This window comes from Schistocerca gregaria, chromosome 3 (assembly GCF_023897955.1).
Source record: "Schistocerca gregaria isolate iqSchGreg1 chromosome 3, iqSchGreg1.2, whole genome shotgun sequence".
Classification (NCBI taxonomy): domain Eukaryota; kingdom Metazoa; phylum Arthropoda; class Insecta; order Orthoptera; family Acrididae; genus Schistocerca; species Schistocerca gregaria.
The window spans coordinates 203,521,565-203,535,411 of record NC_064922.1 but is presented as its reverse complement, the minus strand read 5'-3'; the positions used below and the strand labels follow the sequence as shown (position 1 = coordinate 203,535,411).

Genomic DNA, 13,847 nt, shown 5'->3' with positions numbered 1-13,847 from the left:
CTGCAAGAGTCAAGTGGTATAAAGACAATTAATTATATTTTATTTTATAAACAATAATGAATGTTTCTGAAGTGTTTCTACCTTATTATGAACACTAACAAGTGTTACTAACTGGACTACAGTCACCAAAAATTCTGGAGATTGTGAGAACATGCAATACAAAACCTAGTTTCTGTCAACAACAATGTGTATTGTGGACAGAAACTGAATGCAAATCTTTGAGAATGAGCCCAGTAGTTCCCATTAAGTCTGATGAATGTTTAGTAAATACTGTATTTACTGAAATTTTATTAGTAGGTAAATAGAAAAAAACGACCAGTACACACAATTTAAATGAGGAATGTAACAATTTTTTAATAAACTATCAACATTCGTTAATGAACATGGATTGGTATAAAACTAATTACTACACAAAAGTCTGACTTCAGTTTGTAGCTGTCCATCAATTATTTTTCTTCTATAACAATAATTTCTTAAATTCAAATTGTAAAATGGCGTCTTTATCAGCATTACGTACTTAAGGGAATAAACAATAATAGATATAAATGAGCAAACCTCTTCAATCAATTCCTCCTCCACAGGTTCTTCTTTTGGCTGTATAGGAATATGTTCAACAGGTTCACTCTTTGGTTCAACCAAAACAATCTTCAAACTCTCATTATTTTTTGCTGCTGGTGGTAGTGCAGATGGGTCACGCTGTAAATGGCGTAGTTTATCATCTGAAATATAAACAAAACATGAATACTGAAGATTGTGACATCAATAACCATCCAATTGTACACTATCCACTCTCATTGCCATCAAAGCCAGTATCAATAGTTGTTGCTTATAGTAATAAAAATAACTGATGGAGTAAGGGTATTTCACTTGCCATATAGTTGCACTGATTGGTCAACAGGTATATAAACAAAATTGAAAACATTGTTGGCCTTTAAGACAATGTTCTCCCCTGGAGAAAACTAATACAAAAACAAACAAAACAAAGTATAGCAAGAATGGTAACTTTGCAGACTTTCGCAGTCCTTTTCTTTGATGATAAAATCTTCCCAGTCATTAGGCTGCATCACATTCCTCTCCAAACTATTCAATGACTGTTCCTATTGAAACTGTACTCATTATTCAATGAGTCATCAACTACTTCACAAACTTTCCTTCTATAAACATTTCTTCCTCTCAGTTTCTTATAATCCATAAGCTGGTCGCATTCTATCGTTGCCCTGCTACCACAGATTTTACCTTTCGTATTAAATGTGTGTGGTATTCATGCTCATGTTCTTTCAGTTGTCACCATGACACATCACTACATATATGCCCACAGTGTGGAGATGGTGCAGCCCTTCCGTTGTAGGTCAATAGTAGTATAATCTTGTGTTGACTGCAAAATGTAGCCATTATATCATTCTTCTGAAGGATTCTGCTGTGTGCTGGTTACTCTATTATTATTGTTATTATTATTATTGTTATTATTATTATTATTATTACCTAAGAAGCTACTTGACGAAGCAGTAACAACACTAAGTCTGCTAATCTGGCAATGGCCAAGAGAGTGGTGTAGTGACCCCATGCCCCTCCACACTGCATCTCAGTGACCCTACTGGCTGGGGACAACACAGGGGTCAGTTGGTCACAACTGTCTCATTGGGAGCCAGAATGGCAGCACACTCAGACAGGCACAATGAACAAAACACACACACACACACACACACACACACACACAGAATTACTAGCTTTCGCAACCGATGGTTGCTTCTTCAGGAAGGAGAGGGAAAGACGAAAGGATGTGGGTTTTAAGGGAGAGGGTAAGGAGTCATTCCAATCCCGGGAGCGGAAAGACTTCCCTTAGGGGGAAAAAAAGGACAGGTGTACACACACACACACACACACACACACACACACACACACACACACACACACACACACCCATCCGCACATACACAGACATAAGCAGACATATTTAAAGGCAGAGGCCCTTACTCTTTGCCTTTAAATATGTCTGCTTGTGTCTGTGTAAGTGCAGATGGGTGTGTGTGTGTGTGTGTGTGTGTGTGTGTGTGTGTGTGTGTGTGTGTGTGTGTGTGCGCGGGCGCGCGCGCGCGCGAGAGCGAGAGTGTACACCTATCCTTTTTTTCCCCCTAAGGGAAGTCTTTCCGCTCCCGAGATTGGAATGACTCCTTACCCCTTCCCTTAAAACCCACATCCTTTCGTCTTTCCCTCTCCATCCTGAAGAAGCAACCATTGGTTGCGAAAGCTAGTAATTCTGTGTGTGTGTGTGTGTGTGTGTGTGTGTGTGTTTGTGTATTTTGTTCATTGTGCCTGTCTGCCGGCACTTTCCCGCTTGGTAAGTCTTGGAATCTGGGAAAAATATATTAAAAACAAAGATTCCAAGACTTACCAAGCGCGAAAGTGCTGGTAGATAGGCACAATAAATAAAACACACAAACACACACACAGAATTTCTAGCTTTCGCAACCGACGGTTGTGGATGGATATTTGTTGATCAAATTGAATAATATTTGGTATGGATGATCGGTAGGCAAGGGTACATGGAATGACTTATGCAGTTTTTGCAATTTTAATAATTTGAATTTTGGCATTATCGCGGACGGCAGCACTAGCCATTCTAGGTGCTCCGCTTCCGCCAAAATGTAAGTCCGGTGGAAAAGTGCTGAGTCACTGTTACGTAATGCGTGTGTGTGTGTGTACACCTGTCCTTTTTTCCCCCTAAGGGGGGTCTTTCCACTCACGGGATTGGAACAACTCCTTACCCTCTCCCTCAAAACCCACATCCTTTCGTCTTTCCCTCTCCTTCTATCTTTCCTGAAGAAGCAACCGTCGGTTGCGAAAGCTAGAAATTCTGTGTGTGTGTGTGTTTGTGTCTTTTATTAATTGTGCCTATCTACCGGCACTTTCCCGCTTGGTATATATATATATATATATATATATATATATATTTATTTTTTCCGTCCTTTCTCCATTGTAGGGCCGTACGACAAACTTGTCATCCGCAAAGCAGAGCTAGTGAGATGGTTTTAGCTCCACATTACTTTATGCCTTTTGTTCGAAATTCTCCAAACAAAATGTGAGCTGCTACGTAAGACAATAGGAACTCACAGAAACCCCATCACATTGATCGCAAAATTTCTCTAGCATCTACTTTAAGAAATTACCCAATGATTACAGACTACCAATGGCAGCCTAGTAACTCCCCTTGTTTTTTTTAAAGAGAGAGATAGTGAGAAAATAGCCTTTTATAAGTTAACGTGACACTGTCTTGACAGTTTTCAGTCACCCATAGACATCAGAGGAGACCTGAATTAGATGCAAACAGAACAGTCAAAACATCTACTACTGAAGAAGCCTAAAGAGGAATACAACAAGATTTGATGACTGAAGATTTCGTGACCGGAATGAATGATCTCTATTTGTAGAACTCTTGCCGATTCATACAGCCAGCATTCAGAATTTAGTCAGAAAAACAGAAAAACTTAACAGAATTAGAACAGAACAGCCTTGTCTCTTCACCACACCCAGCTACCATGGATTTTATGACATTTTAACACCTTAGTGAAGTATAAAATGTGACCACCATTTGTGATAAGTTAAAACTTCTTGCTGGACTGGGACACAAACCTGGATCCTGCCTCTCACAGACTATTTATGACCATCTGAGAGAAAGATAACTTAGGAATTTTAAAGGTATTGAGAAGAAGTATTGGTCAGCTGCAACTTTTAGTCAATCCGTCAGACAAGTGCATTTAGATCAATTGGTAGTGCACTGACAATGAAAGGCCTTTTACAATTTTGAAGGCCTTTTGAGGCCTGGTTTTCAGGTTCCTAGGGTGCAGTAAGTAACAATGCAAACAATAACAGTAGGAAGGTGAGTAAACATCTCACTGGCATAGAGTGAAAACTGGACTGTCGTCCTTGCTGGCATATGATGTACAGTGTCAAAGTTCTGCTTCTTTTTTAGTGTTTACCCTTTTTAATATTATCATTTTAATGCACTTTTAATTATCACTTTAACTATTACAGTAAAGTTTTTTGTGAAGTTAGCTATATAAAAACAGCAGTGGAAAGGATAACAGTCTTTAGTGTTGTTGCTACTTGTTTGAGAAAAACAACAGGACAGAAAATATTACAATATTTCAATCACTTAACATAACGAAAGATCATCTCTTATTTCAAAATTTAATAGAAACTTAAAACCCTCAAGTTTTCTTAGGCACCTCAGTAATAATGCAGAAAATACATTAGCACAGAATCAGGAATTATCTTGTATTTTAACAAGTCACACGCAAATATGCAAATAGCCACCGTCATTTTGAGGCACCAAAGCAATGTCATCTGCGCTGTGCAGAAACCTAGCTGGGGTAGACAGTGGGCAAAAGGAAGGGGCATGGGTCACAGGGGGGTGAGGGAAAGCAAGAAAGGCTGGGGAGGGGGCGAGGGCATGATGCCAGTGCTGCCTGTGGGAGCAAGCATTAGGGACAGGGTAGGGACGGCAAAGGACTGTTAGGTGCAGCATCAGGATGCCATGGTGTGTGGAATGGGAGGCAGGAGAGGGGTGAAAGTGGAAGGGGAAGGGCAAAAGATTATGTACATGTGTTGGTGGGATAGAAGACAAGTGCCTGTGTAGTAACTGAGTGGAAGCAGGGAAGGGGCAGGTGAAGGTGGCACAGGTTATGAAGTAGTCAAAGTGAAGCACGTCATGTTGGGCGGCATTTTCAGCAACTTGGCAGTACAGCTTTTTCTTGGCCACAGTTTGGCAGAAGCCATTCGTAAGGACAGACAGCTTGTTAGTAGTCATGGCCACATAAAATGCGGCACGTTAGTTGCAGCTATGTTTGTAGATCACATGAAAGCTTTTATAGGTGTCCTGCCTCTGATGGGGTAGAAGAGGCCTGTGACAGGAGTGGGGTATGTGATAGCAGGAAGTATGGGCAGGTCTACCATCTGAGTCTACTGCAGGGATATGAGCAATGAGGCAAGGTGTTGGGAGCAGGGGTGGGGTAGGGGTGAACAAGGATATTGCTTAGGTTGAGTGGACAGCTGCATACCGCTGTGGGAGCATTGGAGAGGGTAGTGAGGAGCACTTTTCTCATTTTAGGGCACAATAAGAGATAGAGAGAAACCCTTGCAGAAAATGTGATTCATTTGTTCCAGCCCTGGATGATACTGAGTCATGAGAGGAGTATTTGTTTGCAGCCTAAGAGTGGGCATGTGGTGGATGGGAAGAGACTGGGGAGACAAGGCCACGCAGACTGTTTCTGAACAAGGTTGGAGGAGTAATTTCAGTCTGTGAAGGCCACAAAGAAATGACCTATTTGGAGAACGGTGCTCATCACTACAACCACAAACAACTAGGCTATTTGGAAGGGACTTGTTGGTGTGGAATGGGGAACAGAAACTGTGGAGAATCAGTGGAGGAAATGGCAGGAGTCTTTTGCAGACTGCAAATGTGTTGTGGAATATACTGAACAATCATATACTCCAGTGATCTCCAGTAATGATAATCACAATTACAAGAGAAATAGATGACAGTTCATTAGATGAGTGAGTGGCAAATGTTGCCAGTGCTATGATATAGTGTAATTGTTTTAGTGCCACAATCTCCTATAAATTTCCATTTACAGGAAAACCTGCAACTCATACACGAAACAAATATGTGGATGATGTCATGCAGTGTCTTGATCACTTCCTGATGACAATATGGTGGACATCATTGTCATTGAGTCTAACAGGTATCCTAAAGACAATCATATTTGTAAGTGGAAAGATACCACCAATGAAGAATCCATACAAGGCATCAATGGCGGATAAATTGTGCACATGCTCTAGTTAGCAGGTACTAGCCAGGAATGGCCTCTGGTGAGGTTCTTTTTCATTTTTATGTTTGATGTATTCTACTTGACATACAGTTTGCAATTTATAACTATGTCTAGGAAATATTTTCACTCTCTACACAAGAATCGTTTAGCAGAGGCTTTTTCCTATGCAAGACATATATACAGAGGGATATTTCCAGGCTCTCAATAACTTTTTGTCCGAGAGAGAGAGAGAGAGAGAGAGAGAGAAAGTAAATCATCATACAGAATGAGTTAAACAAAAGATTTACTTTCAGGTGTAATTAAGTGGTTTTAAGGATATAGAGAGCGCTTTATGGGTGTTACGTCTCAGCTGCTATACTGTGCATTTATTGTGTAAATTGCAATGCAAGAAGCACAAATTTTGAAACAATCCATTTAAACTACCATCATTTTTTAGAGTAGCACCCAATATTCATTACAATATAATGAGAAGTTTGGAAGCTGTCCAGGAAAATGTTGTTGAGGCATATAAAGTAACCAAATCAGTGTAAGTTGGAATATGTAAAAATGAAAGTGTTTTCAATTAGAAACTGGGCTCAGCAGCATGTGCTTATATAGCAAAGAGTGGGGGCACAATGAAGAGCCAGAAAGGAATGTCAACAGGGTCTCATATGTACATGTGACACACGACACACCCATAGTTGCCCATGCACATATACAAGCACCAACACCCACACTCATCCTTAACTTTAGTCTTACTACCATGCATTTCTGATCACAAAATACTCCAGGATGATGATAGGTGAAGACAAAAGATGAAAAATTATAAGTAGAATACACAAACAAAGTAATATAGGCAATTTTTGCAAGCTATGTACAATACCTTTTCCAACAGGAGGAGGTAATGGCTTACTGGCTGTGGTGGGTAGTTCAGGTAAGGGTTGTCCAGGTGCATTAGGTGGCATCTCCAGTAACATGGACAAAGTTGGAGCACCTGTGGAAGCAGAGTAAGAGGAGAATATCACATGAAACTTTACAAAAAACAGCTACAAAAATGTTCAGTATTAATAGGAACATAATATACTGTTATTTCCAGAACTGTATAAGACTTTCTGATGACCATATTAGCAAGTGAAAATGAAAATGCAATTAGCAATATGTTAAACTGAACACCAGCAATGAGGAACACAGAATGAAGATAAAGGCAAAGGAAATTAAAGCAAGGATTTTTGCAAGTCAATCAAGGAAGTTAAAAATAAATATCTGTGATGAGTTAGCGGAAACAAGTAAACTAAAGGTACCTATGATGCTTACAAATGATAACAATCCCCGCATTGTACTAGGAACAGAAAACTGGGTGAAACCAAATGTTACCAGCAATGAAAGTCTAAATTCCAACTCGAATGTCTACCACAAAGAGAGGTTGAAAGCTGACTGCTAAATGTTGGTGATGGAAGTGCGTTCATAGCAAATAAAAAATACAAAAAATATCTGGCAGCCAGAGAGACTGTGGTCATGTGTGTACGAGCTGTGTTTGCTTGAGTGTGTGTGTGTTTCTTGTCTAATTTCAATGAAGGCCTTTCTGGCCGAAAACTCATTTGTTTAACAATCTTTTTTTTTAGTTTTTTTGTAGCTGTCTGCAACTCAGTATCTCCACTACATGGTGATAAGCAATTATCCTTGTCGTAATATAGTCATTATTCCATTCTGGATTTTCCACTGTTTGATTTTGCAAGAATTTCCTGATAGTGTTACAGTTTCAAATGGAGGTTTAGCTTACCAGCTATAGAGTGGGAGACTCAAGTGATTCGGGCAGGTAGTAGGGACAGCACAATTGTTCAAAGAACTTTATCTCCTCAAGGTAATTTTCAGACAATCAGAGAACCGACTTTGAAGATAATATTTTATACCTGTTGGTGACAAACAGACCAGAAATTTTTGACTAGGTTAGTACAGAACAGGGAAGCATCACGTCTCACTCAACACAGCTGTAAACTGAAATACAAAGAAAGGTAGGAAAATCTTTCTGTTTAGCAAGAGCAACAAGGAACAGTCAACTTGAAAAATGCATTCCAGTACTGAGAATGTTGTGCATCAGTTGGCAAAGGTCAAGAGCATTGTACAATATGCTTTAGGCTGGTGTGTGCTGAGCACTGTTGTGAGGGAAGGAAGACACCCAATGTGGTTCAACAAGTGTGTTACAAAGCTTCTATGAAAGCAAATAGAGCTTCACTGCAAATTTAAATGCAACCAAAGCCTCACACACAAACAGAAATGAAACTAAGACAAAATTAGTCTAAGGAAGACTATGAGTTAAGCATTCAACAAATTCAAAAGAAGAATTCTATCTCCTACACAAAAAAGGCTGAAATACTAAATGATTTTTACAAAACTTTTTCACGAGGAAGATCATACTGTAGTTTCTCCACTAAACTGTTGCACAAATGACAAACTAACAGCTATCTAAATACGTTACAGAGGGATAGAAAGACAACTGAAATTTCTCAACAAAGGAGAGGCTTGTGGACTTCATGCAATACCAGTTCACTTCTATACACATTTGTGAAAGAACTTTCCCTCTTTTAGCAGCAGTGTATCACAGATCTCCGGAAAACCTGAAGCATTCCTAGTGACTGGAAAAAAGCACAGGTCATTTATTCTCAAAAAGGATTGTTGAGCAGACGAACAAAACTATATATCTCTGATGTCGGTCTGCCATAAAATTTTGGAACATGTTTTATGTTTGAGTATTATGACATTTCAGGAGACCAAATATCACCTCTGTAGGAATCAATGGGTTCTAAAAACAATGACCATGTGAAACCTAGCTCATTCTGTCCATCCACAAGACCCTGAAAGCCTAGATACAGTTGCCCAGGTAGATACAATATTCCTTGACTTCTATAAGGCATTTGATACAATCCGGCATTGCTACCTACTGAACAAAATATAAATGTATGAAATATCAGACCAGCTGTATGATTAGACTGATGGGGTTTCTAGCAAACAAAACACAGCACATCACTCTGAGGGAAGTATTCAGATATAAAAATAACTTCGGGCATACCATAAGGAAGTGTTATAGGACCACTACTTTTCACTTTTATTTAAATGACCAATCAGATTATGTTGGAAGTTCCACAAGGCTTTTCACAGATGATTCTGTTCTATGCAGAGAAGTCACAATGCTAAAAAACTGTAGTGAAATGCAGAGGATAGGCACTTGGTGCAGGGAAGGTAACTGTGTCTGCACAAGGTGTTAAATTTGCTCATGTTGAGGATCACACAGGTAGATCCTTTATTTTACCACTACATGATTGCATATCAACCAATGGAAGTAGTTACTTATATACATTATCTAGGAATATGCATACAAAGTGATCTGAAGGGGAACAACCATGTAAAATTAATAGCAAGTAAGGCAGGTGCCCCACAGATTCATTGGAAGAATCCTAAGGAAATGCAGCCAATCAACAAAAGAAGCAGCTTACAAAAACAATGGTTTGACTAATACTTGAATATTGGTTGTCTGTATGGTATCCATACCAGATAGGACTGATAGAGGAAATAGAAAAGATCCAAAGAAGAGCAGCATGTTTCATTTCAAGTTCATTTAGGTTGCACAAAAGTGCCATGGAAACTCAAGTGGGATGCTGCAATAGAAGTGTTCTGTGTCACAGTGTGTTTTCCTGTAAAGAGTTCTGATGGTGTACATTCCAAATAGAGTCAGCAAATATAATGCTTCCTCACACATGTATCTTGCAAAAAGTCAGTGCCTTTCACAACTTGCAGGAAAATGGGAAAGTGACACTGGTACACAGAGTACCTTTCACAATACACCATAAGGTGGCTTGTGGAGTATAGATGTAGATGTAAAATAATAGTTAATGAAGTGTAATCAACAAAAACAAACAAAGATTGTTTTTTTACAAAACAATTTCTTACAGGAGTAGTACTTTCTGGGGCGGATTATAGAAACAATTAAAAAATAATTAGTGAAGTGTTTTGCATGGAGAATTGCTTCGTAGGGGTGCCGAAAACGGACACAGTAGCATAAAGAGAGAGAGAGAGAGAGAGAGAGAGAGAGAGAGAGAGAGAGAGAGAGAGAGAGAGAGAGAGAGAGAGAGAGAGGGGGGAAAAATGGAAACAAATATGAAGGAGGAAAAGAAATTGGCTACATCACTGTATGAGAAGAGACTGCATACTAAAGGACACATCTGAAAGAACAGTGACTGGGAAGATGAACAGAGGAAGAAGAAGAAGAAGAAGAAGAAGAAAAAGAAGAAGAAGAAGAAGAAAAAGAAGAAGAAGAAGAAGAAGATGGAAAAAACGTACTTCACTGATGGTGACAGCAGCAGCAGCAGCACCAGCATTTGCAGATAAACTATGCAACAGTGATGGGGAAGAGGCAGAAAAGGAGAAACAGTGATTCACTATTTCCTTGCAAGAATTATTAGCACAATGATAGTCGTTGCTAGAATTCATGTATGTAGTTTCAGTTGACTAATATGACATATGCAACTGAACAAAAAGTCTCAATGCTACCAACAGAGCACAAGAAAATTACAAAGCCAAATTTATATTTCCTTACAACTATAGTATCCAACAGAATAAAGTACGTGTTACTGGAATGAAAATGAAGTCCCACTCCCTCCCCACCTCCAATTGTTTGCATGATGTATTCCAATCTGTCTTCCCTGTAATTTTTATCCTCTACAGCTCCATGTAGAATTATGGAAGTTATTCCCTGACATTTAAACAATTGTCTTGTCATCTTGAACCTTCTTCTTGTAGATGTTTTCCATATATTCCTTTCCTCAACATTCTTTACCTTAACAATCCATCTAATGTTCAATACTCTACTACAGCATCACATCTCACATACTTCAATTCTCTTCCATTTCAGTTTTCCTACAGTCCATATTTCACTACCATTCTCAAAAATTTGTTCCTCAAATAATAAGATTCTATCTGTAAAAATTTAGTGAGTTTCTGGACTATTATATGCATGTGTACTCCTTTTCTTTAATCAGGTACAGGATTATACAAATAGTTTTACAAACTTAGATACAATTTTACTGTATAGTCTCTTTTTAATTATGTAAGACTGATTATTCAGGGGGTATACGTGGACAAGGAAAAAAATTTCCGGATTTCTTCCGAATTTCCCGGTTAAAAATACACTTTCCCCTGGATGAAAATACACTTTTTCCGTGTTAAGTGACAGTATACTTTTCCTTGGAACTGTAAAACTTATAAATTTATAGAGATTGCAACACACTTTTGTAAGCCAGTCGTATTCATGTCATTTTGACTGTTAAGAAATAATATTCAAACAAAGGATATTACTGTATCCCACTACTGCACAATAATACTGCAGCAATAAAACATGAACAAGAGAAAAAAACTAAAATAAAACTAAAGTTGCAAAGGGAATGTGCCATGTACAACAACAAAACACAGTGCTCATACGAGCATCTGCCAGAAGCAAAATGTGTCAGAGGCTTTGGGAAGACTGTGCAATGCTTCATAACAACAAATTGCCTCCAATGAGCGTGACGTCACAACTGTTTACATTAGATTTGTGTAAGCAGTTACGTGCGGGCCCATGCGCATGCGCAGTTGTGTAGCGTGTGTGTAGTACTTTCTCCCGCCTCTGGCTACTAAAGTGTGTCTGTTAGCTATATAAGCAGTAGCCGCAAGATGCTATTCAGAAAAATTTTATTGCCATAATCACTAGGCGCGAATCTAGGTATCTGTGCCGCCCGGCAATTTCAGTCAATCATTAACCACCTTGCAGAACATTGAAGTTATTTTTGTCTGTTCGCTAAAGAAAAGTGGTTTTTATTAATCTTTTCCACTGAGGCAGTCAATTTATTTGTAACGAAATGCTTAATTCCACACTACTGGCTAGTTTCAACTGTTCTCTACATTTCATAAGAGCACGTTTTCGTCTTCTTGCAAGTATGGCATTATGCCATAATAAAGAAACAAAAATGAAATAATACAATACTGGTATTCCAAGAAAATTTACAACTGAATCTGTACGTACGAATGTGCACTTTAAACCGAATTATGCATGTTACTATGGTTCACGAAATTCTGACGCTCTTGGAATATTCTCTGATGTGTTTTTTCTTCTATGACGTAACGTAAGATCTTTTAATGTTTTACACATACGAACATACGGGCTTGTTGCGTCATTGTAGCCACGTAAGTGGTGTGACGCCTGTAATTGGTGCTCTCTGGCAACTGCTGAAACTAACCTCTTTCTAACAGGTCGCGGGAAAATGTTGCGAATGATTGACTTAAAAGCGTTGCTTTCAAAGTAAATTTCCTTTTACCCAAGATGAACTACGTGCGATGAATTTCTTTAATCACAGAGCGTTTGACTCTCATTTAAAAATCAACTCTTTGAGGATGACCATTTAGAATATTTTCGAGCCCAGAAGATCATACATTTATGTCGTTATAAAAAATTTTACTGGCAAATGTGTGTGATGTATTTTAAAGTGTAACACGCGCAAAGAACATCAATGTTATACGTGAAAGTTAAGCTTCTCTTGCAGCTTATTAATCGTTGACACCAATATTGTATGTGAAAGCTTTGCTTTTCTTGTAGCGACACTATGTATATTAATTTAAACCATTAACTTTTCCTGTTTGTGTGTACGCGCTACTTAACAGTGATAATGCTATTGGCTGACGACATGACGTGTCCTTTACTTCGAATATCCGCTGTATCAGAGCGATGTCTGAGATTTGATGTTTTAGTGGATTCCTGATATCCACAGTCCACTTGTGAAATGGTTGTATGGGAAAATTACCATTTCATTACTACCTCAGAGGTGCTGTGCCCATCACTCGTGTACCATCTATAACACTATAGTATAACACTATGTTCAAACTCACTTAAATCTTAATAACCTGATTATAGCAGCAGTAATCAATCTAACAATTGCACCAGACACTTGTTGTCTTATATAGGCATTCCCGATCGCAGAACTGTATTCTGCCTGTTTACGTATCTCTGTATTTGAATATGCATGCCTATACCAGTTTCTACGGCACTTCAGTGTATAATCAGCAATATTAAACATCACTGAGCAAGTGTAATAAGAGTGAGTAAGAATTCAAAGAGGCCTCTACAACATGACTGAAGATAATTTCATAAGAAAACTAATAGCGAAAACACGCAAAATAAGCCAACATTACTGTCTTTAGGTTAACACAATGAAAGATTCTTCCAAGGGCAAAACATGCTGAACTGAGCTTCTCGAGTAGCTTATTTATGCGTTGCCTCTTTTAAGTTGTCATCCAACTGTACCATAAGAAATTTTACACAGCATGTTTTGGTTATCATCTCACCATTGATGTTTATCATGAATCACAGTAACGTATAGACAATCTTGCAATTCTCGACTATTCATATCAGAACTAATTACTAAGTCAGCAGATCTCAATCCAAAAGTTAGTCAAGTTCCACATTGGGTAACTAAGCAAGTGGTAGGCTTTCATCTTTCTCCTTACAAAAATCAACATATGCAGCCAGTTATTAAGACACAACTGTTTAATATGGAATCTGAATCTTGGCAAAACTATGAATTTTCCATATGCAATACATTGCCCAAAGTGAACGTTTCTCATAAAAATCTTATAATTATGAGGAAACTGGATAACGAGCCATTGAATTTCCAATTTCACATTTACCTTCTGCATGTATCTCTTTCAGCTGTAAATTACTAATGTACCATCCATTTAAATCTGATCCCTATGGCACCTTGTTGCCCAAGTATGAGTTACCATCTTCACTGTTTTCTTCCTGGTAAACATTCCTCACGAGGGAAAGGACAGATTTGTCAAGCTAAAACCCACTTAATTCCAGTTTTACAGTTTAATAACTTTGCAAAAACTCCATGTGCATAATTTTAAACAACTTCTCACCCTATTCAGATCACAGTGCAATGAGAATATAAGTTCAAAAGCGAAGCTATACTGACCAAGATCTTGTTACAATCCACTCTGTTAGAGGATTTAAGG

The 13,847-nt window shown here is 38.4% G+C and overlaps 1 protein-coding gene across 16 annotated transcripts in view; it reads right to left on the bottom strand.

The window, feature by feature from the left end:
- The window catches only part of LOC126356142 (bromodomain-containing protein 8), a 482,606-nt gene that overhangs the window by 354,844 nt on the left and 113,915 nt on the right, over positions 1–13,847 (bottom strand). For 12 of the 16 annotated variants that reach the window (XM_050006868.1, XM_050006864.1, XM_050006865.1 and 9 more), the window contains 2 exons: positions 6,691–6,801; positions 556–719 (listed from right to left, as the gene is read on the bottom strand). In XM_050006868.1, coding sequence (XP_049862825.1) covers positions 556–719; positions 6,691–6,801 — 275 coding nt within the window. The remainder of the gene's footprint in view (positions 1–555; positions 720–6,690; positions 6,802–13,847) is intronic. The other 4 variants (XM_050006870.1, XM_050006872.1, XM_050006877.1 and 1 more) reach the window with 1 other exon arrangement.